Below are 27,162 nucleotides of genomic sequence, written 5' to 3'. Positions count from 1 at the left end.
TCAGATATTATTCATCCTAATCAGACAGGTTTTTTACATGGACGATACATTGGAGATAATATAAGACAAGTACTGGAAACAATAGAAACACTCTGTGAAACCAGGCCTGGTTTTCATAGCTGATTTTGAAAAGGCTTTATATAAGTACGACTGGAGTTTATATACACTGCTCAAAAAAATAAAGGGAACACTTAAACAACACAATGTAACTCCAAGTCAATCACACTTCTATGAATAACAACTGTCCACTTAGGAAGCAACACTGATTGACATAAATATCACATGCTTGTTGTGCAAATGGAATAGACAAAAGGTGGAAATTATAGGCAATTAGCAAGACACCCCCAAAAAAGGAGTGATTCTGCAGGTGGTGACCACAGACCACTTCTCAGTTCCTATGCTTCCTGGCTGATGTTTGGTCACTTTGAATGCTGGCGGTGCTCTCACTCTAGTGGTAGCATGAGACGGAGTCTACAACCCACACAAGTGGCTCAGGTAGTGCAGTTCATCCAGGATGGCACATCAATGCGAGCTGTGGCAAAAAGGTTTGCTGTGTCTGTCAGCATAGTGTCCAGAGCATGGAGGCGCTACCAGGAGACAGGCCAGTACATCAGGAGACGTGGAGGAGGCCGTAGGAGGGCAAACAACCCAGCAAGCAGGACCGCTACCTCGCCTTTGTGCAAGGAGGTGCACTGCCAGAGCCCTGCAAAATGACCTCCAGCAGGCCACAAATGTGCATATGTCAGCATATGGTCTCACAATGGGTCTGAGGAATCTCATCTCGGTACCTAATGGCAGTCAGGCTACCTCTGGCGAGCACATGGAGGGCTGTGCGGCCCACAAAGAAAATGCCACCCCACACCATGACTGACCCACCCCAAAACTGGTCATGCTGGAGGATGTTGCAGGCAGCAGAAACATTCTCCACGGCGTCTCCAGACTCTGTCATGTCTGTCACATGTGCTCATGTGCTCAGTGTGAACCTGCTTTCATCTGTGAAGAGCACAGGGCGCCAGTGGCAAATTTGCCAATCTTGGTGTTCTCTGGCAAATGCCAAACGTCCTGCACGGTGCTGGGCTGTAAGCACAACCCCCACCTGTGGACGTCGGCCCCTCATACCACCCTCATGGAGTCTGTTTCTGACCGTTTGAGCAGACACATGCACATTTGTGGCCTGCTGGAGGTCATTTTGCAGGGCTCTGGCAGTGCACCTCCTTGCACAAAGGCGGAGGTAGCGCGTCCTGCTGCTGGGTTTTGCCCTCCTACGGCCTCCTCCACGTCTCCTGATGTACTGGCCTGTCTCCTGGTAGCGCCTCCATGCTCTGGACACTATGCTGACAGACACAGCAAACCTTTTTGCCACAGCTCGCATTGATGTGCCATCCTGGATGAACTGCACTACCTGAGCCACTTGTGTGGTTGTAGACTCCGTCTCATGCTACCACTAGAGTGAGAGCACCACCAGCATTCAAAAGTGACCAAAACATCAGCCAGGAAGCATAGGAACTGAGAAGTGGTCTGTGGTCACCACCTGCAGAATCACTCCTTTTTTGGGGGTGTCTTTGCTAATTGCCTATAATTTCCACCTTTTGTCTATTCCATTTGCACAACAGCATGTGAAATTTATTGTCAATCAGTGTTGCTTCCTAAGTGGACAGTTTGATTTCATAGAAGTGTGATTGACTTGGAGTTACATTGTGTTGTTTAAGTGTTCCCTTTATTTTTTTGAGCAGTGTATAAATGCCTAGAATATTTCAATTTTGGGGAATCTCTTATAAAATGGGTTAAAGTTATGTATAGTAAGCCTAGGTGTAAAATAGTAAATAATGGCTACATCTCAGAAAGTTTTAAACTATCTAGAGGAGTAAAACAAGGTTGTCCACTATCGGCATATCTATTTATTATTGCCATTGAAATGTTAGCTGTTAAGATTAGATCAAACAATAATATTAAGGGATTAGAAATCCGTGGCTTAAAAACTAAGGTGTCATTGTACGCTGATGATTCATGTTTTCTTTTAAAACCACAATTAGAGTCTCTCCACGGCCTCATAGAGGATCTAGATACTTTTGCTATCCTCTCTGGATATAAACCAAATTCTGATAAATGTACCATATTACGTATTGGATCACTAAAAAATGCAAATTTTACATTACCATGTAGTTTACCAATTAAATGGTCTGATATATACAAATCCCTAAAGAAAGAAATTATCTAACTCCAATAAGTTTTTATAGAAAGTTAGCAAACATAGATAAGATCTTGCTACCATGGAAAGGAAAATACCTGTCTATTTGTGGAAAAATCACCCTGATTAACTCTTTAGTCATATCACAGTTTACCTATTTGCTTATGCTTTTGCCTACACCTAGTGACCTGCTTTTTAAATTATATGAAAAAAAAATATTCAATTTTATTTAGAACGGCAAGCCAGATAAAATTAAAAGGGCCTATTTATATAACGAATATGAATTTGGAGGGCAGAAATTATTAAATGTTAAAGCATTAGACCTCTCACTAAAGGCATCAGTCATACAAAAGTTATACTTAAATCCAAACTGGTTCTCTAGTAAATTGGTACGAATGTCTCATCCTATGTTCAAGAAGGGCCTTTATTCAGATTACACCTGCTCACTTTCGGTTGTTTGAAAAGGAAATCATCTCCAAAATATATTTCTTTTTTAAACAAGCCTTAGAAAGTTGGTTGCAATTTTATAGTTTAATCCACCTGAAAGGACGGAACAAATAGTACAACAAATATTGTGGTTAAATTCAAATATACTAATTGATTAAAAAAAACTGTATTTATCGAAGAATTTAAAAGAAAAAGGTATCATTTTAGTAAATGATATCATAAATAGGACTGGTGGAGTTATGTCCCACATGCAGCTAACACAGACATATGGAAATGTCTGCTCTACCCAAAATTACAACCAATTAATTGCAGCATTACCACAAAAATGGAAGAGGCAAGTAGAAGGGGGAAAAAGTAAGGAACTTGTATGTCGGCCCTGTATTAAAGAACATAAATGGTTAATGAAAAGTGTGATAAATAAAAACATATACCAATTTCATTTAAGCACCAAAAAACTGACAGCTGTGCCATATAAATTCCAAAATAGTTGGGAAGAGATTTTCGATGTACCCATTCCATGGCACATGGTTTATGAATTGATACGCAAAACAACGCCGGATTCAAAACTTCGAATTTTCAATTTAAATTACTATACAAAATTCTTGCAACTAATAGAATGTTATATATATGGGGGATACAATCTTCCCAGCTCTGCAGATTTTGCTGTGAGGAGGCAGAGTCATTAGATCATTTATTTTGGTATTGTCCATATGTAGCTCGTTTTTGGTCACAGGTCCAGGAATGGCTGAAGAATTGCAACATTTGCCTAGAACTAACGCTATACTGGGTGATTTGAAAAGCCATAGTCAATCAATAATATAATTATTATTTTAGCAAAAATGTTTATTTTTAATTTACAATCTGTAGAAGCTATGAGAAAAGGAAGGTTCAATTATTTTGTGAAGCATCACAGCACAGTTGAAAAATATATGACAAATAGAAATCCGAAATGGATGATGTTGAGCGATAGATGGGATTGGTTGAATGGAGCTGAAGGGTGGGACTAATACCAAGATAAACAATGTAAAACATACGGGATCTGTAAAATGTATATAGGTTCGGAACGTTTGTGAAATAGCACAGTTACAAATAGAAATCAAACTGGATGGACATCAGAAATAGAGGAAGGACTAAGAACAAACAAGAGAGAACTATTGTAAAGTAGACTGTGTCTGTAAAATGTGTATAAGATTTATAAATTGAAGGTAAAAGCAGAAGTGTTTATTAGTTTACTCCAATTGGGGGATCGGTGGTAGGATTTGCGGGGAATAATAATAAAGTTATATTCTTTTAAAAAAGTATGTATGTCTATATAGGTATGTGTATGTATATATGTGTATATGTATGCATYCGTGTATGGATATATATATTTACCCAAAAAATATGGGGGATTGGAAATTATGCAGACAATTACATTGATGGAAGCAACATTCTTTCCGCAATATTAAGCTGATCCACCCCTTAAAAAAATTATAATAATTAAACCCTGGCCAAACCCTCCCCTAACCTGGACGATGCTAGGCCAATTGTGCGCCGCGCTATGGGACTCCCGGTCACGGACGGTTGTGACACAGCCTGGGATCGAACCCGGGTCTGCAGTGTCGCCTCAAGCACTGTGATGCAGTGCCTTGGATGCTGCGCACCAGTGGCCATCTTTTCAATCAAATCATGGTGCCGCTTTTGTTCACATATTCTGCCCCATTTTTACATAGCGACACCACTGTAGTGAGCAGCATGGACATATGTGATGAGAGTTGGCAGATTTTGTTATGGTGGGTGCAATTGTGCAGTGTAGTGTGTTTGAGTGAGTCAGGTCAACATTGGGAGCATAGATTATCATTAGCCTAGGTTAGTTAGTTCAGTGCCATTTCTGAACTCTTCCCCCATCCACCCTCAACATCCCACAGCGCAGGCGCGGGATGTTCCCCAATGCTGGAAGGGGGGAACGAGTGAAAAAGTTTGGGAACCCTGTACTAATGTACCAATGGAGACGAAATGTCTCATATAGCTAACTACCTACAGTTTATGCAATTGCAATCTTGCACTTTTCCCTGATCTTTGACAGAAGTTGCAGAGAGTAGCCTACGACAGCTCATCATGCAGACGCCACCCCTGTTGTTTGGCCCTGCAGTACGAGCGACAGTGTTGACGCGGTGTGGGGACGGGGGGCGTGACAGTAAGTCCATTACACTTGGCCTTGGCAACTCCGCCTCCACCACTTCGCCCATGTGTAGCCTACTTTGTGCACTGCCACACACACGCACTCTGTGGTCGTTGAGCCAGTGTGCGGTCTATCTCTCCTTTTAGCTCTAGATTAGCCATTTTCATAGGTTTACCAACACCCCTCTCTCTGTAATTCTCTCTGACTCTATCCCCCGCACAAGTTCAAGGCGATTTTCCTAGTCTTTATCCTGACGTTGTTAGTGTTTTTTATCCCGGACAGTATTTTACTTAGTTAAAGTGTATTTTTGACAGAAGTGCGCACAGATGGAGGACTATCACAAACCCGACCAGCAGACCCTGCAGACGCTTAGGAACATCGCCAACCGGCTCAGGATCAATTCTATCAAGGCTACAACTGCTGCAGGCAGTGGGTAAGCACCATGTTTTAATTAATGCTTCAACAGAAAAATAAATGTGCAATATGAGGTGATAGGTTTACATGCGTAATGGCCATGGCTCGGACATTGTGTGCGTATATTACGCATCGCTCCAGAAAAGGGTACTGTTCTTAATTTTAGTTGTCCATTTGGCATTAACATTTGACATGGATGAAATTGGGTTTTTAAACCGTGCTAATACATATAGATGTAGATAAAATATGCAGCAATTGTGTTATGTCTTATTATGTTGTAATAGCGATCCCAGGTGGCGCAGCGGTGTAAGTCACTGCATCTCAGTGCAAGAGGCGTCCCTGGCCTCCCTGCAAGAGGCGCCCCTGCACGTCCCTGGTTCGAATCCAATCTGTATCACATAGGGCTGCGCACAATTGGCCCAGCGTCGTCCGTGTTTGGCCGCAGTCATTGTAAATAAGAATTTGTTCTTAACTGACTTGCCTAGTTAAATAAAGGTTACATTTATTTTTAGTATATGAATGAAGTACCGCCCTGAGGAACCCCGGAACATCAATAGACTACTATAATAGACTACTCTTTGCAGGTGCATTGACACGCTACTGCACATTCGAAAATAATGTTTAACTTTAAATTCTTATTTTTTCTGGTTATGTAAAATGTGAGCGAAAACCCATTCAATGTGATTCAATAATGAATGGGTCGTTACACGTGGTGGCGACGTTGGGTTCGTCCGCCGCAACTAAAGGAACCGCGTTCGTGCCTGGCGCTTCAACGCGCCTGCGTAAATTCAGCCCTTCACCTCCCATCCTCTCACGAAACGAAACGATTGGTGACGGGCTGATTTTGATGCTCGTCGGACAACCGCGACCTGGGCAATCTCCAACCAATGCCCCCGCTTTCTATAATTATTTTTCAGGCTTGTCCTTTTGTATATTTTTGGGGGCACACAATATTGGGGTTAAGCCAGATAGCGGTGAATGTTGTTAGAACACGTGTTATTTATATTTTGAGACATTCATTCATTCGATGTTCTTATTTCCCTAGGCCTACTTATTACAGTATAGTAAACACCTCACATAAAATATACTATTAGAGGCATTATAACCAGGGACACAACCTTTTAGTAAATATTTCTAATTCCACTTCGACAAATAAGGCCAAGGCAGAATTATACTTCTTTTTTGGGGGTTCATTTATTTGTCTTTTCACTGATGATTTACTTCAATACATATTTATTTTATTCATTGTTTGTCTGTTTCGACCTCCTTTCCGTTTCAGGTTGATTTAAAAATAAAAATAAATAAAAAATCTGGTGGCTACCAGGCACCTGTGCTATGGTGAAGTATTATAAATGGCCATGCTCTGTTTGGAATCTCGTATGTTATAGATACTTTCAAATAACGTTTTTATATTGATGTCTTTTGCATTTTGCTTCAAGCATGGAGTTTTGGCAACAAACAAAATAAGTGTTTTTGTGGTCAGCTGTAATAAAACTGTTTGAAGTGTTGGGTAACTGTCTAACCCTGACTGAATGTATTGAAGAGGGTCTGCCTTATGTTACAGGCAAATAGTGGATTGATTGTTTCGAATGAGGGTTAACGCTTTATTACAAGATGACGGTTACAGTTGGTACACAGACTAATATAGGCTTACCCCAGCACTCAATGAAGAATGAATAAGTCTAGGTGAACAAATGCAGCTGAAGAGGCCTTTGTTTCCTTTGATCCTCCAACAGTGTGTGCCTGTTGTGAAGTCTTGGCTCTGACTGTCAATGTGTCTGCATGTGTGTGTCTAGTGGAAACATTGGAGGGCGATGTAGTAGTCTATACTGATTGTAGGTCATTTAGTGTGTGTGTGTGTGTGAGACACTTTCCAGCTATACACTTCAGTGTGAGCTGAGCACGTGGAGGTGTGTGTGTTTTATTTGTGTGTGCATGTGTCAGTCGGAGCCCTGGTCTGACCCGTTGTCCTGTCCTCTCTGGCCTCCAGTCACCCCACATCATGCTGCAGTGTGGCAGAGATCATGTCTGTGCTCTTCTTCCATACCATGAAGTACCGCCCTGAGGAACCCCGGAACATCAACAGCGACCGCTTCGTCCTCTCCAAGGTACCACTCTCACCCCGTCTAGACATCCCTAACCCCTTAACCTCCCTCCGGGGAAATACAGGCATCCCAGGCCCAGATAGTGGTGAAACGTTTACATGCACAGTGTGAAGGCTTCCAAAGGTACACTTTCCCTTATTCATTTGAAGTGATTTAACCTTAATGCCTCTGTGCTCAACCTGTCTAAATTCGATGTTATTGAGTCTGTGATAAGGTATGACGTCTGCCAAGTCCATTCTAAAGCAGTGCCTCCATGTTCACCTCTAAGGTAAGGCCTACTGTAGTAGCTAAGCTCCTCCTCTTCTGTAATGACCCCATTAGCCTCATTGGACAGATGTGGGACACTTGATCTGTCTTTCAGTCACCCGCCTGGGCATCAGACTCCGTTTAATCAAGTTTGTCAGAGTAGATTGGCGGAGTGGTTAGAACCCTTAGCCAGCTCAAGGGCTCTGTATCAAACTCATTCCATTTCCAAAAATCGACCTGATGAATTGATGGAAAGCTGTATGTTCATAGGATTTTTAACCAGTCAGATTGCATTGGCCAGTCTGTGCTGGGAAGAGCCAGCCATATGATTTGAGAGTTTTTAAAGGCCCAATTTGTAGAGTAAGCATGTAATCTGGTGCAGGGACCTGGGCCCTTTAGGAGACCGACCGGGAGGCGGGAATGTAATCCTATTGGGACAACTGGAATATCATTAATTTAGGAGGTGTGGAAGGAAGAACGTTTGGGATGAGTTTCTCAATCCAAGAAATGCAAGTGGTCCAGGCACCGAGTATGATAGTGTATGTGAGAGTCTAACATAGGGGAATAACAGCTCGGCTGTAAAAGATGGCTGTAGTGAATAGTTGAAGTTTGTATATACATTAACTAGGGTCCGTTGTGCGTGTTCTGTCTGCATGAGGTCATGTCTGTGTGCGATGGTATCAAAGTCGTAACTTGTATCTGCGAGACTGTTCTCTCTCTCTCTCTCTCTCTCTCTAATTCTGTCCCTCCCTCTCTTTCTCTGTCTCCTCCAGGGCCATGCAGCCCCGGTGCTTTACGCGGTGTGGGCCGAGACAGGCTACCTGAAGGAGAGCGAACTGCTCAACCTCCGTAAGGTCGACTCCATCCTGGAGGGACACCCTGTGCCGGTGAGAATAGGAACAGGAAGTGACCTGTCGATTCACACGACACGACCTTGTTTGGCCCACAAATAACCTCTGCGCTCCACTAACACAGTGAGAGTTTGCCTTTTTAAAAGCCTGGCTTACCTTTTGCCTTTTCTCGCTCACAGACCCGTTCACCCATGACTGTTTTTTACCTGTTTGTTAAACAGTCAAATTTATCCTCCGAAGCCTTACTTGTCCCTTTTTTCAGAGCACTGGTATTCCCTTGTTGAAGAGAGGAAGTCTGAGCCCACAACATACACTATATACTGTCGTGTAGACTGTATGTGCTTGTGTGACAGACAGGCTGTCCAAGGCCCCTTTTGTGTGCACGCACAGTAACTTCCTAGTAATGCCATGCCCTGTTCACACATGCGTGAGTAAGCCACTGATTCCCTCAATTAAGATTGGGTGTCTCTTCATCTAATGCTTACACATTGATTTACCCTGGTGAGCTGTTACTATGACCACTGAATGAATGTGTATCTTTAGGAAGTGTGTTTGAGAGGAAGTGTGTGTTTTGTGGACAGTATGTGATTTTGATGGTAATGAGACCTGAATGTGGGTGTGTTATGACTGAGTAGGTAGTCTTTGTGTGGGATTAGTTTGTGTCGGTGCAATTTAACGGCGTAATTGATGTATTGTTTGATGACTTTGTTTACTGTGTAGTGTGTGTTTTGTTGGTGTAATGCATGTTTATTATGTGCTGTGCTTGTGTGTGTGTGTGTGTGTTAACAGAAGCAGCAGTTTGTGGATGTGGCCACCGGCTCTCTTGGACAGGGTCTGGGGGCTGCCTGCGGGATGGCCTACACTGGGAAATACTTTGACAAGGCCAGGTGAGAGACCATTCTCCCACATACACACCTCTGCACATAATATGGACTTCTGCATAGGACTCAGTGACATGCTCGACACCCCTCTAAGGTCATTCTTTAGATGCGCGGTCATACGTTGTCTGGCTATACAAGAACCCACAGAGACAGACAGACCAACACACAAATAATCAGATACGTAGCATAGAGAAAGGGAAGTGAGCGCAAGGAAATATGTGCAATTAAATCAATCAGATGCGCCCACGATGAACGTATACGATGATACTCCCCCACACATAGGCATAGAGCCGGCCCGTTCATAGACAAAGGCATGCATGGACACAACAAACACACCTACAGTCATGGTGCGCACTCTCTGACATTTCACCACCGCTACGGAGAGTAGATGCAAGCAGACAGCCATAGCTGGTCTTGTATGTAGGGGCGTGGAGAGAGGCTGGCCGTTTCACTGCTGAACATGGTTTGGGAGCCAGCTTCTTTATTGTGTGAGACGAGTTCTAGAACGGCCATATGAACACTGGCAGACAGCCATAGACAGCGTTCCAGGCTCCACTGTCTGTATATGACAAAAGCAGATTCCCCTTTTATATCTGAATCCATATAAAAAACTAGAACAGTAGAGGACAGCTGAGCTGTACTTTGGGGTTAGGGATAGACTTTGAAATAGGATTTTTTTGTTGCTATTTTCTGGTTTCATTTTCGGAACCGTATAACAGAGCAGTCTGCTGTAGAATGTATACGCGGGATGGGTTGGATGCGCTTTCTCTGCATTTTGTTCAGTCAATTCTTCTGCTCTAATAATCAGGGCTGCGAGAGAGCCTCCCTCTTCTCCTTCTTGTGCTCTTCTCACTCCCTTAGCTCTCTCACTACTAACCCTCCCTTTGTTAGTTGTTGTCCGTATTATGTCTATCTCTGATAAGCTACCCAAGAAAGACCTGAAAATAGCCCATATTAATATAATAGCCTTAAAAATAAGGGTCATGAATTCAATAACTTGCTAACATCAGATAACATTCATATATTAGGCATTTTCGAGACTCACTTAGATGATTCCTTTCATACATCAGTTGCAATACAAGCATATAACATCTACTTTAGAGACGGGAATGCCTATGGCGAGGTGTTGCTGTATATACTCAGGGCCATATCACTGTAATGCTTATAGAAGATCTCATGTCAAGTGTTATTGATGTGTTGTGGTTGCAGGTTCACCTGCCTCCTCTAAAACCTCTTATTGTATCTAGATAATGTGTGTTAAATGCTAGATGGTGTATTTGATGTAAACAGAGAGGTCTATTTTCTTGGGGACCTGCATATTGTCTGGTTTTCATCAAGCTGTCCGCTCAAGAGGAAGCTTCTCACTGTAACCAGTGCCTGTAATCTGGTTTAGGTTATTAATCAACCTACCAGGGTGTTTACAAACACGACAGGAACTATCAACTATATCATGTATTGATCACATTTTTACTAATACTGTAGAACTTTGTTCTGAAGCTGTATCCGTACCCATTGGATGCAGTGATCACAATATAGTGACTATATCCAGGAAAGCCAAAGTTCCAACAGCTGGGCCTAAAATAGGGTATAAGAAATCATACAAAAGATTTTGCTGTGACTCTTATGTGGATGATGTAAACAATATTTGATGTAAACAATGAGGAGCATCCAGACGCTGCACTTGACGAATTTATGACATTGCTTCTTCCAATTATTTATACACATGCCCCTGTTAAGAAACTGACTGTTAGAACTGTTAAGGCTCCATGGATTGATGAGGAATTGAAAAACTGTATGGTTATAAGAGATGGGGCAAAAGGAGTGGCTAATAAGTCTGTCTTACTGCAAATTGAGACATTTTGTGACTAAACTTAACAAAAAGAAGAAACTGTATTATGAAGCCAAGATCAATGATTTAAAGAATTATGGAAAAACAAGACAAATTCAACTACATTTTTCATCAAATCAGATGACTTATTCATCACAAATCCATTTGATATTGTCAATTATTTTAATGATTATTTCATTGCCAAAGTGGGCAAACTTAGGCTGGAAATGCCAACAACAAGCAGTGAGCCATCGTTCTCATGCATTAAACAAATAATGAAAAAAACATTGTACGTTTGAATCTTGTTAAGTTAGTGTGGGAGAGGTGGAAATATTTATTGTTATCGATCAATAATGCCAAACCTCCTGGCATTGACAAATTAGATGGAAAACTACTGAGAATGGTAGCTGACTCTATAGCCACTCCTATATGTCATATCTTTCCTCTGAGCCTAGAGGAAAGGGTTGTCCTCAGTTCTGGAGGGAAGCCAAAGTCAAGAATGGTAAAGCGGCCTTTATTGTTTCAAACAGCCAACCTATCAGCTTGCTGCCAGCTCTGAGCAAACTGTTGGAAAAAATAGTGTTTGACCAAATACAATGCTATTTTTCTGTAAACAAATGAATAAGACTTTCAGCATGCTTATAGAGAAGGGCACACAACATGTACTGCACTGACACAAATGACTGATTGGTTGAAATAAATGTTGTGGGAGCTGTGCTGTTAGATTTCAGTAACGTCTTTGATATTATTGACCATAACCTGCTGGAAAACCTCTCCCATATTGTGGAATCAGAGCTATCTATCTGATAGAACACAGACTTTTCTTTATTGGAAGCATCTCTGATGTTAAACATATAAAGTGTGGTGTATCGCAGGGCAGCTCTCTTGGCCCTCTACTCTTTTCTATTTTTATCAATGACCTGCCACTGGCAATTAACAAAGCCTGTTTGTCCATGTATGCTGATGATTCAACCCTATACGCATGCGTCAGCAACTACAGCTAGTGAAGTCCCTGCAACCCTAAACAAAGAGTTGCAGTCAGTTTTAGAATGGGTGGCCAGTAATAAACCGGTCCAGAACATCTCTAAAACTAATTGCATTGTATCTGATACAAATCATTCCCTAAGTTCTAGACCTGTGGCTGTTGAGCAAATTGAGGTGACTAAATTACTTGGCGTTATCTTAGGTTGTAAACGGTCATGTTCAAAACATATTGACTCAATGGTTGTAAAGATTGGGAGAGATCTGTCCGTGATGCTCTGCACCACACTCCACAAGGCAAGTCTTGATTACTGTCCAGTCAGCTGGTCATGTGCTGCAAATAATGACCTAGTTAAGCTGCAGCTGGCCCAAAACAGAGCTGCACGTTTTGCTCTTCATTGTAATCAAAGGGCTAATATCAATACTATGCATGCCAGTCTCTTGGCTAAGAGAATTGTTTGCATAGTTAACTTACACACAGCACTGACACACACACTTACCAGACATGCCACCAGGGGTCTTTTCACAGTCCCCGGGTCCAGAACAAATTCAAGGAAACATACAGTATTATACAGAGCCATGAGTGCATGGAACTCCCTTACGTCTTATATAGCACAAGAGAACAGCAAACCTGGTTTAAAAAAACTAATAAAGCAACACCTCTCGGCACAACGCCTCTCCCCCATGTGACCATGTGTAACTGATAGATGCAAACACACACTACATGTTAATGTATGTAAATTGTAAAGTATTTAGTCTGTAATGTATTTGTTATTATGTGTCGGACCCCAGTAAGACTAGCTGTGGCCATTGGCATCGGCTAATGGGGATCCTAATGAAATCAACAACAACAAAAGAGCGTGCTTTTTCCCTCGCCTCTCGCTCGCTCTCTCTTTCTCGGGAGCTACTGCAGCATCCAGCCTCAACTCTGACTTGTCTGTAATGTATGACTGCTTTTGTTACAAAATCTCCTTATAGTCTGTGACTGTAAGAAGATTTTGTGTGACTGTCTTATAGTCTGTGACCCCAAAACATACAGCCCTACATGCCTAGGCCAGTGTCACGGATAAAGGGAGTGATCTATGAATCAAATGACTGAATGTGTCAAATACACTTAGCAGGAGGGTGAGGATTAGTGAGTCAAAATGTCACATTACAGCTTTAAAACCTCACTGACTGTTTAATTAATTCAGCAAATGGAGTTTGAATATGATTATCCATGCTTAGCTGATCAAAGTGCACCGTAAAACAATTTGGCGCAGGTTCACAAGGGTGTGCGTGGAGACGACGTTTCCCTGTCGTTGGGTCTATCGTTTCCCTGTCGTTGGGTCTATGTTTGACAGAACACCCTGAGGGCTCTCAGTACAGGTTTGGACTGTGAGCTGTCAGTTTGAGGTGTTCTGTTCTCACCCCTCTAATACTCTCACCTTGTACTCTACCTGGGGCAATGCTGCGGCATTATATGAGAGAGGGAGAGCATCTCTGTCTGAAGAGATCAGCTTTAGACTAGACTACTCACCCCAATGCATTATGGTAAAATACAATATTGGTTGATCCATTACCTGTCTAAATAGAAGGTTAAATTAAAGGTTAGACTGCGTAGTTATCCTGTTACACGCATGGAGGTGTATTTTAAATGTGATTATTACATATTGTCTTTCAAAGGCTTTGTGTGTTTGAACAAGGTCTCGATCTCTGTGCTACGAGGGGCACCCAAACTCCTAACTAATCCAGCCAGTGCTTTAGAGTTTAGAGCTGCAGAAGCCCAGTAATCCCTCAGAATGTGTAGGATAAACTCTCCTGTGTGTATGTGTGTGTGTTGTCTTAAGCGCATACTTACACACACACACACACGCCGTTATGCACATTTGAAGGGTTACCTCAGTTGGGTTACCATTGTGTGTGTGTGTGTGACGGTTGTCTTAAGAGTATGGCTTTTGCCACGACCTAATGCCCTGTTGGCATAGCCTTTGACAGCCAGCGATTTATTAGGGATGGCAAAACGTTAATCTGTGAAAAGCTTTTGACTTTGTGTAAATAGCTCTCTTCAAACAGTGTCATTCCTCCAAAACAATAGAATAGTCATTTATCCATTCATATTCGGATATCTACTTTTGTCCATGTAATTAACGAGCTACATAATCACCATTATCATCAACTCATATGTTATAACAACCAATCAGTCAACACACTGCTAATGTATCATATACACTATATTTACAAAAGTATGTGGACACCCCTTCAAATGAGTGATTCGGCTATTTCAGCCACACCCGTTCCTCAAATTTCTGCAGTGCTAGAGCTGCCCCAGTCAACTGTAAGTGATGTTATTGTGAAGTGAAAACGTCTTGCAGCCGCAAAGTGGTAGGTCACACAAGCTCACAGAACGGGAACCTCGAGTATTGAAGCGCGTAGCTCGTAAGAATCGTCTGTCCTCAGTTGCAACACTCACTTCCGAGTTCCCAACTGCCCCTGGAAGCAATGTTGGCACAAGAACCGACAGGAGCTTCATGAAATGGGTTTCCATGGCTGAGCAGCTGCACACAAGCCTAAAATCACCATGCGCAAATCCAAGCGTTGGCTTGAGTGGTGTAAAGCTCGCCGCCATTGGACTCTGGAGCAGTGGAAACGTGTTCTCTGGAGTGATGAATCATGCTTCACCACCTGGCAGTCCAACTGATAAATCTGGGTTTGGCAGACATCAGGGGAACGCTACCTGCCCGAATGCGTAGTGTCATCTGTAAAGTTTGGTGGAGGTGGAATAATAATCCAAAATCAAATCTAGAGTCGGCTTTCTATTTCGCAACAAAGCCTCCTTCACTCACGCCGCCAAACTTACCCTAGTAAAACTGACTATCCTACCGATCCTCGACTTCGGCGATGTCATCTACAAAATAGCTTCCAATACTCTATTCAGCAAACTGGATGCAGTTTATCACAGTGCCATCCGTTTTGTTACTAAAGCACCTTATACGACCCACCACTGCGACCTGTATGCCCTAGTCGGCTGGCCCTCGCTACATGTTCGTCGTCAGACCCACTGGCTCCAGGTCATCTACAAGGCTATGCTAGGTAAAGTGCCGCCTTATCTCAGTTCACTGGTCACGATGGCTACACCCACCCGTAGCACGCGCTCCAGCAGGTGTATCTCACTGATCATCCCTAAAGCCAAAACCTCATTTGGACGCCTTTCCTTCCAGTTCTCTGCTGCCTGCGACTGGAACGAATTGCAAAAATCTCTGAAGTTGGAGACTTTTATCTCCCTCAACAACTTTAAACATCTGCTATCCGAGCAGCTAACCGATCGCTGCAGCTGTACATAGTCCATCGGTATATAGCCCACCCAATTTACCTACCTCACCCCCCCATACTGCTTTTATTTATTTACTTTTCTGCTCTTTTGCACACCAGTATCTCTACTTGCACATGATCATCTGATGATTTATCACTCCAGTGTTAATCTGCTAAATTGTAATTATTCGATTTATTGCCTACCTCCTCATGCCTTTTGCACACATTGTATATAGATTCTCTTTTTTTCTACCATGTTATTGACTTGTTTATTGTTTACTCCATGTGTAACTCTGTGTTGTTGTCTGTTCACACTGCTATGCTTTATCTTGGCCAGGTCGCAGTTGCAAATGAGAACTTGTTCTCAACTAGCCTACCTGGTTAAATAAAGGTGAAATAAATAAAATATTAAAATAAAAAATGGTCTGGGGCTGTTTTTCATGGTTCAGGCTAGGCCCCTTCGTTCCAGTGAAGGGAAATCTTAACGCTACAGCATACACTAGACCATTCTGTGCTTCCAAATTTGTGGCAACTGTTTGGGGAAGTCCCTTTCCTGTTTCAGCCTGACGATGCACCCATGCACAAAGCGAGGTCCATACAATGGTTTGTCGAGATTGCTGTGGAAGAACTTGACTGGCCTGCACTGAGTCCTGACCTCAACCCCATCGAACACCTTTGGGATGAATTGGAATGCCGACTACGAGCCAGGCCTAGTTGCCCAACATCAGTTCCTTCCCTGAAGAGTGGAGGTTGTTTATAGTAGCAAATGAGGGGACCAACTCCGTATTAATGCCCATGATTTTGGAAATAGATGTTCGACGAGCAAGTGTCCACATACTTTTGGTCATGTAGTGTACCATGATGTAAGCCTATTAGATTGTGTTGATTTGATTTAAATTGCATTGCAGCTCTTAGGTTTAATCAGTGTGTTGGTGCAGGGAAGGGCTTTCTGTCTGTCAGTGAGAGGTGCTGCAGCTCCCCTGAGGCGAGACTAACTGAGAGTAACCGGGAGGGAGGATGTTAAACGGTAACTGGTCCAGGTGTCTGTGGCTCCCTCTCTGGGCTCCGGAATGTTGTCCGGTTCGGAATGCGTGCCTAATGCGTTGTGTCTCAGCCTATCTTCTCGCTTTAATGAGAATGTGTCTATTTGACTGGAAAGCTGTCAGGCCCTGTTAACCATGCAGGGTGATGGGAGATCTGAGAGGGTTTCAACTGTTCCTGTTCGCTCTGTATCGGGGAGGGCGGTTGAGGGGGGGCCTCATTTCGAAGATGAAGGGTGGGGGTTGCGTGGAAAAAATGTATGCCAGAAGGGGAGGAGATGTTGAGGGAGAGTGTTATAGTTCTGCACCTTTTGTGATGCATGTCATCCCTTAGTCAATCAAGTGGTAATCAATTGAAAATTGTGGATTAGTCATATAACTCTACGTGTTTATTTATTACAAAAGCTTTACTGCTGTGATCTTGTTTATTACAAAAGCTTTACTGCTGTGATCTTGTTTATTACAAAAGCTTTACTGCTGTGATCTTGTTTATTACAAAAGCTTTACTGCTGTGATCTTGTTTATTACAAAAGCTTTACTGCTGTGATCTTGTTTATTACAAAAGCTTTACTGCTGTGATCTTGCGTCTAATTCTGTCTGTCTGTGTCTGTCTCTCCGTAGCTACAATGTGTACTGCCTGCTGGGTGATGGGGAGATGTCTGAGGGCTCGGTGTGGGAGGCCATGGCCTTCGCCTCTTACTACCAGCTGGACAACCTGGTCGCCATCCTGGACATCAACCGTCTGGGCCAGAGTGACCCGGCTCCACTGCAGCACCACGTGGAGAAGTACCAGAAGCGCTGCGAAGCCTTCGGGTGAGTGCTGGGAGGAAGTCTGTCCTCGAAAATGTGTGGCCTAGAAACCGTGAAAGTGGGCCTGAGAATGTAAATGACTCCCACCAATTTTTCCCTGGTGTGCGTTTGTGTTTGTAGGTGGAATGCCATCATTGTGGACGGGCACAGTGTGGACGAGCTGACTAAGGTTCTGAGCCAACCCCGTCACCAGCCCACCGCCATCGTAGCCAAAACCATCAAGGGCAAGGGAATCCCAGGTACACACTCCCCAACAGTAATACAGCTCACCAGAAACCGAATCCCATGCGTCCGTATAGGTACTAGTACAGACAGGTTCACCCAGAGACTAACCAAACCCTAATACTATACCAGGGGGGATGAGATGGAAACCCTGCTAGCAGCACTACCTTTTCCTGACATATACTAACACTGCTTGATTGGGATACTGACCGACTCCCCTCTACCCATTCACATTCCAAAATATCCGTGGTGCTCAGCTGCTGCTTTGTAATCAATACCTACTATCAAACCCCACTAATCCTAAAATCAAAAAGGTATAATCTGTGCCTGTCCCATAAAAGACAAAGTTATGTCCGATGGACCTGAATCAGCCCTCCCTGTCTTCTCTGAGGGGCACCTAAACCTGTGGTAATCTGGGCAGTGCTTTAGAGATTTAGCTGCAGCAGCCTGTTAATCCCTCCGCATGTGTAGGACATACTCAGATCACTGGCCTTTGTATGGCTGTTGTCATGAGAATAGGGCTTTTGATGTGGAGCCCTGACCTATGGAATTGTCTTTTGATGGCCACTCATGTGTAAGACTTTGTGATGAGAGAGAGGGGGGGGGCGTTGAGGAATATGTCATTTACGACCATTCGATGCTGATATCATCAAACGGATATATAAAATAAGCAGATTGCCCACCAATCGATGCACTGCTTATATACATACTAAAGCCGTATTTGCTGTGCGTGTGTGTGTGTATTTCATGTTCTCTGTGTGTGTTATAGCTGTGGAGGACAAGATGGGCTGGCATGGAAAGCCCCTGCCCAAGGAGATGGCTGAGGGGGTGCTGAAGGACATCCAGGCGCGCATCATGAACAGTAATAAGCGCCTGTACCCCGCTACGCCCACTGAGGACGCCCCGCCCGTCAGCCTGCGCAACGTTCGCATGCCCAGCGCACCCAGCTACAAACTCGGAGAGAAGGTGCGTGTACTTGAGTAGAGAGAGGGAGCAAGGGCGTTTGAGAGAGAGACGCTTTAAGTCCTGGAACAAGGCACAGGCACTATCTTGACTTACACGAATGGTTTAATGTATTAACCCATTGGTTGTGTTTGGCTCCAGATTGCCACGCGGAAGGCCTATGGCATGGCTCTGGCTAAGCTAGGCCGCTACAACGAGCATGTGGTGGCTCTGGATGGAGACACCAAGAACTCCACCTTCTCTGAGCTCTTTAAGAACGAGCACCCCGAACGCTACGTCGAGTGCTACATTGCCGAGCAGAACATGGTAAGCTTAGCTGACACCCAATGCCACATATCTGACCTGAGTCGAGGTCTAGTAGGCTGAACTGAAGTGTACTGCTCACAAAATCTTCATAAGAGATAGGTAACGTCTCTCCCAAGAACGTTTTTTTTTTTAACTAACAATGATAAGCTGTAAGCACTATGTGACGTCAACCCAAAATGACCATCAAAGTTCCATCCAGACCATTCGTACTGTAGGCCTGCATGTCTTTGTATTTGAACGGCTGTAGAAACCCGGCCTCTTCTGCTTCTTTCCCCCCTCATATGTGAATTAGTCACCTCTGACATACGGAGGGCCACACCCCCACTCCCAGGGCCTGGATCCTTCTACCTGGTTGGCTAAGAGACCTATTCATTCGTAATGTCTCGGCATGATTTCAGTGGCAGTTCCTTCAGAGGCGTCATTAGCACGTTTAGTGGATCTGTGTTGTGGCCTGTGACTCGTTGTGACTCCCACACACAATAGAGAAGTAAAATATAGATCAGATGTTATTTCGATGAATGATTTACCCTCGCCGTGCTGTCACATCAAATATTATTAAGGGATTGGAACATTTGAATGCTTTGTTGGATTTCTATGTATCTTGTTGTTTGTCCCTGACAACGATAATACTCTATGCTAGCTAATGACACTTTCCTTTGCTGTACCTAATGTACATGGCATTTGTTTAAACCACCAATGCACTGTGTTTTCGTGAGTAAAAGATCTCACTGACAATGTCTCACACAGGCCCCATTCCCTTAGCAAGGCCTCATGGGGAACAGGGGAATGGGATTTCTCAGGGCTAACGGGAAAGGAAATGGGACAAACAGAACATTTCCCCCGTATGAATTGAAAGATGCTGGCTCCCTCCGTATGTATCTAAGGATTGACGTGAGGCACGTTGGGCAGACTGTGAGAACACAAGTTGCTCAGGCTTCTATCTGGTCTTTGTAATCACGAACACCGCTTTCCTCCCTCTCCTCCTCTGTCAGGTGAGCATTGCGGTGGGCTGTGCCACGCGGGACCGCAACGTGGTGTTCGCCAGCACCTTCGCCACCTTCTTCACGCGTGCCTACGACCAGCTTCGCATGGCCGCCATCTCCGAGAGCAACATCAACCTGTGTGGCTCCCACTGCGGCGTGTCCATCGGTCAGTCCGCCCACTGACCTTTGACCCAGCCTAGTGAACTGTCTGTGTAGTGACCCCTGTGACTTCCTCACTGTGACCCTGACGTAGCTCTCAGCACTTGTTCCTCTGGGAATGATTCAGCCCACGGCAGAAGACTTGGCTTACACAGTGCTAACACAGTGCTTCCCCTAAAACTGTTTAGGTGGAGAGGGCCTTTGGCTTCAGTTGGTTTTGATCTAACATTTTGGTAACACTCCTGCAGTGGGTTGAATCCTTCCCTCGTTGTTGACCTCGCGTCGTATACTCCTGTATTATTTCCTGAATCCTGAACTTTGCTTTTGTTTCTTCACATCTTCCTTCCATCTATTAATGTATCAGTGTGGCACCGGCCAGCACTCGTTCCCTCCCTCCCCCTCTCTCTCTCTGTGTCACGGAAGTGGTGGTGGCGGCCAGGCTTCCTTTTGGTTCCTCAGGTACATTGCATGCCCACGCCGACTCGCCCCACTGAACGCATGCCTGCCCTGTAGCTTTCACTTTCAGCAGCCCCAAACACTCCAAGTGTTGTTCTGTCTGACTTGTGCGTGTGTGTACGTGCGTGTGTGCGTGTGTGTGTGTTCTAGGAGAGGATGGTCCTTCTCAGATGGGCCTCGAAGACATTGCCATGTTCAGAGCCATTCCCACGGCAACCGTTTTCTACCCTAGCGACGGCGTGTCCACTGAGAAAGCTGTGGAGCTGGCCGCCAACACAAAGGTACTCAGAACCCTCTCTATCACATCTGCCTCTTGCTTTGCGCTCACTCTGCAATATGGTGGTAGGCCGTCATTGTAAACTGCCTAGTTAAATAAAGGTTAAAAAAAACTAAATATATTGTGTTCACACAGCTGCTGAGTATGACTCTGTTTTAATAAACCGGTCTGATAAATGACAAGGTAATGAAAGTCCAGAGGCTGATTTGACATGTTCCATCTGTGCTTCAGGGTGTGTGTTTCATCAGAACCAGTCGCCCAGAGAACACTGTTCTTTACAACAGCAACGAGGACTTTCATGTGGGACAGGCGAAGGTATGGAGACCAATGATGTCTTTTTTTACTGCACTGCCCCTTTAAAGACTTACAACTGTCTTAAAGAACTTACATGCTTGCTACATTATTTTAATTGAAATATGCCTAGATAATAGAAACCTCCATCTCTTGTCCACCAGGTTGTGTACAAGACCAACGATGATCATGTGACGGTGATCGGAGCGGGCGTGACCCTTCACGAGGCACTGGCAGCTGCTGAAATGCTAAAGAAGGGTACAGAACCGTTATTTTGGAAAGTTACATAGATCCGTCACAGTAACTCGGTCTATATTCTACATTTGCTGTCAATAAATGTGCTCTTTACCCAGGCACTGATGGCATCAACGTCTTCTGAGTGACATATGCACGCACACACACAAACATACTGACCCTTTGTTGTGAGATTTGTCCCATTAAGGCATTGGACCGTTCATCATGATCTGGAGCAGGGGTGGGCAACTGGCGCCCCCCCCCCCACCCTTTTTGAAGGCCCTCGGATGGAGATATATACAGTGCATTCAGAAAGTATTCAGACCCCTTGACTTTTTCCACATTGTGTTACATTAGAGCCTTATTCTACACACAATACCCCATAATGACAAAGCAAAAACAGGTTTTTAGAATTTTTTGCAAATTTTAAAACTGAAATATCACATTTACGTAAGTATTCAGACCCTTTACTCAGTACTTTGTGGAAGCACCTTTGGCAGCGATTACAACCTCGAGTCTTCTTGGGTAGGACGCTACAAGCTTGGCACACCTGTATTTGGGGAGATTCTCCCATTCTTCTCTGCAGATCCTCTCAGGCTCTGTCAGGTTGGATGGGGAGTGTTGCTGCATAGCTATTTTCAGGTCTCTCCAGAGATGTCAAATTCAAATCAAATGTTATCGTCACATACACGTGTTTAGCAGATGTTATTGCGGGTGTAGCGAAAATGCTTGTTTGATCAGGTTCAAGTCCGGGCTCTGGCTGGGCCACTCAAGGACATTCAGAGACTTGTCCCAAAGCCACTCCTGCGTTGTCTTGGCTGTGTGCTTACTTAGGGTCTTTGTCCTGTTGGATGGTGAACCTTCGCCCCAGTCTGAGGTCCTGAGCTCTCTAGAGCAGGTTTTCGTCAAGGATCTCTCTGTACTTTGCTCCGTTCATCTTTCCTTTGATCCTGACTAGTCTCCCAGTCCCTGCCGCTGAAAAACATCCCCACAGCATGATGCTGCCACCACCATGCTTCACAGTAGAGATGGTGCCAGGTTTCCTCCAGATGTAACGCTTGGCATTCAGGCCAAAAGATTTCAATCTTGGTTTCTCATGGTCTGAGAGTCTTTAGGTACCTTTTGGCAAACTCCAAGCAGGCTGTCATGTGCCTTTTACTGAGGAGTGGCTTCCGTCTGGCCACTCTACCATAAAGGCCTGATTGTTGGAGTGCTACAGAGATGGTTGTCCTTCTGGAAGGTTCTCCATCTCCACAGAGGAACCCTGGATCTCTCTTAGAGTGACGACTGGGTTCTTGGTCTGACCAAGGCCCTTCTCCCCCGATTGCTCAGTTTGGCTGGGCGGCAAGCTCTAAGGAGTCTTGGTGGTTCCAAACTCCTTCCATTTAAAAACAATGGAGGCCACTGTGTTCTTGGGGACCTTCAATGCTGCAGGCATTTGTTGGTACCCTTCCCCAGATCTGTGCCTCGACACAATGCTGTTTCAGAGCTCTACGGACAATTCCTTCGACCTCATGGCTTGGTTTTTGCTCTGACATGCATGATGATCAATGGAAACAGGGTGCACCTGAGCTCAATTTCGAGTATCATAGCAAGGGGTCTGAATATTTGTGAAGATAAGACTTTTTTGTTTTTTTTATACATTTGCAAAATTTTAAACCTGTTTTCGCTTTGTCATTATGGGGTATTGCGTGGTAGATTGATGAGGATTTTTTATTTATTTAATCCATTTTAGAATACGGCTGTAACGTAACAAAATGTGGAATAAGTCAAGTGGTCTGAATACTTTTTAAGCCATCTAAACTTGTTATCATGGTCAATTTACCTGCTGGGAGCCCCCCATTTGATTTTGTTAGACTCACTCAGATATAATATTAAAAAATGCTAATATACACGAAATTAACTCTAAAACTTTTTTAAAAGTTCTCTCCACTGTCAAGAGCGGGGTCCATAAAATGTTTTGCTTTCAATGGGGGGGGGGGGGTGTATATGGATGTGGGTACGCAGAACTGCAAGCGACTGTTGCCCCTCATGATGAGTTCAGATTTTTCTATGTCCGCCACCCCCATGAAAGTTGTCCATCCCTGATCTGGTGTATATGCCAACTGTAGTGGCTGATAGTGGCACTCTTTTAATAAGCATTTACACCCCAACATCAGAGTCAGAGTGCTCCGGAATTGACAAATATCTGGATATCTCTCTACTCTCTCTCTTGTATTGGTTAAGAGGAATTAGTCCTTTCCTGTGGCTCATTGTATGATCTTGTGTTTATCAGAGAGGATCAACATTCGAGTGATTGACCCTTTCACCATCAAGCCTCTGGACTCCAAGACCATCGTCGAGCACGCCAAGGCCACCAGGGGACGCATCATCACAGTGGAGGACCACTACTACGAGGGTGGGTACTCTGCGCGCACACAGGCTGCCTTCTGAACTCAGGTTATCTTATAACAGTGGCGTATGTGGTGGAGTGCCTCTGAGGTATGTAGTAATAGATATAACATTATGGAGTTGCCAGTCATTCCTATGATTTGTGGTTAACACTCTTTCATATTGAGAAGTGGCATGGCTGCAGTATTTGTGAATGTGCAGGAGGAGGAGGAGGAGAAGAGACTAGCGTCCCTCAGTGTTTTTCCACTTCAGCTCTGCTCTGGCCTTTGGGCTTCCACTGACCTAGAAAACAGGAAGGGGGGGAAAAACACAAGTCCAAAAGTGTGTGTGGTTTTATTTTGGCACAGTTGCCTTATTTGTCCCTTGGGATGTATACTGTCCGTTGATGGAACTAAACAAAGAAAGGAATGAGCACAGCCATGCCACAGTCAGCATCTTAACATTAACTAACCTCCTAACCTCCCGAGTGGTGCAGCGGTCTAAAGCACTGCATCACAGCCACTACAGACACCCTGGTTCGATTCCAGGCTGTATCACAACTGGCCGTGATTGGAAGGCCCAGCGTCCTCCGGGTTTGGCCGATGTAGGCCAAACCCTACAAACCCTAACTAGGCAAGTCAGTTCTTAACTGACTTGCCTAGTTAAATTCACCTTTTTTTTATGAGAGAATCCATGCTGTGACAACCCCCAATCCCCACCCCCATCTATACATGAGCATGAATAGTGTATTATGACAGGTGAGCGTGCAAGGGCGAGGTGGGGGGACAGGGGTGGGCGTCCACTCAGAGCCACAGGGGGTGGGAGGACCATGTGTGAGGGAGAGGAAGGGGAGGCTGTGGTTGGGGTGTTAGAGGGGCTGTATGGAGAGACCCAGGCCTCAAGAACCCCCATAGTGCAGATGGCTACTACAGTAAAGTGGTGGAACACCCTCTCTTGGCCCCGGCCCCCCTTCACCACCCCGGCCTGATTGTCAGTCAATGAGTGGGTGGTGGCAGGCCTGTCAGGGAGGCTCAGGTCCCAGTGGTGCTCAGTGGGCCGTTGAGGTGTCAGTGATACAGGGTCAGTTGATTAGAAGACAAAATCGATGCATAGTTTGGACTGACTGGCCAGCTACTGTACATGCTGTACAGCAAAGCAGGGTTTCACTGCACAAAGACAGACCACTCAGCAAGATGGACACGAAGGAGTTAGAGAAGGATGGGAGATCCACTTAACACATTTGTCCTATGAAGACCCAGAAAATAGTGCTCCCTAGTCTTCACTTTGTGACAAATGTTATAAAAAGGGCTACCATATAAATGTGATTGACTGACATGTGGTTGTAATTATTTAGGGGGCCTGGGAGAGGCCGTGTGTTCAGCTGTGGTAAATGAGACGGGCTTCAATGTGCACCGTATGGCCGTGGCCCACGTTCCCCGCAGCGGCAAACCCACCGAGCTCCTCAAGATCTTCGGCATCGACCGCGACGCCATCGTGCAGGCCGTCCGCAAGATGCTCAGCAGCTCCGCCAACGCCAAGTAGACCACTACCGGTGCCACGGCACCATTGTCATGGAAACATCAACAGGGAAGCACTTCTGGCCACACCCGCTCTCCCTCTCTGAGAATAAGAAGTATGAATCAAATAATTATAACTGTCAATGTGGTTTTGAACCTTGACCCCTTTTAAGTTCAGTACCCCCACTCCACCCCATCCCAGAGAAAGTAATGAGTACTGCTGTAGTCTAAGTAAGCAGTGAATGTTTTTTTGAGTAATTTTTGTCCCCCCAAAGAATTCCACGTTCGACACGTGTGTGTGTGGACATGGGTCTGGTGTAGAGCACTGTTTTTAGCCCCTCCTGACTGGGACTTCACACCAATAAAGGAATGGTTTCTTCACATCCCTTGTCTGTTTTTTTCATGTCTTGTTCTTGCAGGATGTCATGTCCATAATCAAATACCGTCATGCACATTCACACACACACCTACAGAGCAACACACACGTTGACTTGAGCCACACCTGATTAATTCTGGTGCAGTGTGACTGCTAAGAGTTTGGACCATGGGGCCCTGTCTGCATGCTGCATTGAGAGCTGAACATACAAGCACATAACCACCATGTGCTGTGCATATTTCATGTGTGTTTAATAATTAAAAAGCCTATTGAAAGATTCAAGACCACTGCATTGTGTGCTGACAGAGATGCTCTTTAAACATCGGGGTCATCCATCAAGATGAGAGACTGTAGACTAATGATGCACAGAAACCCACCACAGAAATATGATACAAACTGCATATACAACTGCTTTCCCTCTAGCCTGAAGACATCTGAGCGGGAGAATATAGGCTAAAGCATTTTGAGACGCTGAAGCAGGCTAATCTCTGTCCCTTGGTGAGAGACAGTGTAGTTTTACAGGAGGTCATATTCCATGGTACTCACTGTATTCAAGCCTAGGGTGGGTTTCCCCCATAGGTTAGTGCATGTGATACCGTAACTCAGTGGTTCCCAAAGATATTTAGATTTTTTTTTCCTACTCAGTCCGGCTTTCAATTTACTCTTGAAAGTTGTAATAATAGAATGCACTAGTAGAATCCTCTCGTGTCAGTCATTGCATGGTCAGAAATGTCCAGATCAACTAGCCCACGTCAGCTAACATTTTTTAACTAGGTTTTTTAGCCTATAGAAATAGACGTGGCGCAAGATGTTCCCAAATGCTGGAAGAGGGGTCTGTGAAAAAGTTTGTGAACCCCTGCTGTAACTGACCTTTGACCTCTGTGAGTCGGAGCAGCTGTGATAGTGGCAGTCTGGGGGGGGGTTCCTGGTAGTCAGACCGTCTGTCTGCCGTACATTATCAACGCCTCCCAGTCCAAAACACGGCTGCTAGAGATGGAGACAGACCCGCTCTGAAATACCCCCACTCCTACCCACCAGCTGACACCCACCCCCAATCTTCCAGCCTGCCATCTAATTGCCCCTCAGTGCTACCCCTACCCCAAATATGCCTCTGACCCTCCCTGTTCATGTATATCCACACCCTTGAGTGAACAGCTAGTCCGCTAGCTCTGTCAAGGAACATCAGAGCACTCTACCATGGCCTCCTTCCCTACTGTAACTGTTCCCCAGACAGATCTGCCCACATCTTCCACCCTTAGTAACCCTCAAACACACACACAAAACCAGCCTACTGCACTCAAATGTCCACCACAGACCACCTCAAACACAGAGACATTTCCATCTTTTGAGTAGTGTACAATGAATACCTATTTTTTTGAAGGGATGTCATGAATAGAATACACGAAGAGGAACAATTTTACCAAAAAAATAAATCTATAACTTAATGCGTATTGTAAATTAAACAAGCTGCTTTAGGTCAGTATCTTTTTTTAATTGGACCATCCACCACCCCCGTTATCTTATATTTAATTAAAAGCCCTAATATACATTACTCTTTATTGTACTAGATAACATTTAACCTTTAACAAAATAAACGTAAAAGACAGTATATCTGATGTGGCCTGTTATAGTTCATGCTGTCACTCCCTCTCATATCTGCCATTTCCAGTTCCAGCTCCTGCCCTTCACGCCTTCTGTTTCCACCACATTTCCCTCTACTCCTGCCATCCTCTTCCCACCATCATCTATAGACCAACTTTCCTTC

General features: G+C 44.5%; 1 protein-coding gene across 1 annotated transcript; it reads left to right on the top strand.

Annotated features, from left to right (window-relative positions):
* The first annotated feature begins 4,901 nt into the window (after positions 1–4,901).
* LOC111966266 (transketolase) lies at positions 4,902–25,292 on the top strand. The gene is made up of 14 exons (XM_023990764.2): positions 4,902–5,229; positions 7,201–7,318; positions 8,335–8,448; positions 9,202–9,299; positions 17,055–17,246; positions 17,364–17,482; positions 18,235–18,431; positions 18,570–18,734; positions 19,727–19,883; positions 20,483–20,613; positions 20,841–20,924; positions 21,065–21,158; positions 23,410–23,532; positions 24,859–25,292. The coding sequence occupies exons 1-14, from the start codon at positions 5,123–5,125 to the stop codon at positions 25,044–25,046; spliced, it is 1,887 nt and encodes a 628-aa protein (XP_023846532.1). The 5' UTR covers positions 4,902–5,122; the 3' UTR covers positions 25,047–25,292.
* The last annotated feature ends 1,870 nt before the right edge of the window (positions 25,293–27,162 follow it).

Source organism: Salvelinus sp. IW2-2015, linkage group LG7 (assembly GCF_002910315.2).
Source record: "Salvelinus sp. IW2-2015 linkage group LG7, ASM291031v2, whole genome shotgun sequence".
Taxonomy (NCBI): Eukaryota; Metazoa; Chordata; class Actinopteri; order Salmoniformes; family Salmonidae; genus Salvelinus; species Salvelinus sp. IW2-2015.
This window is presented reverse-complemented; position numbering and strand designations above follow the sequence as displayed.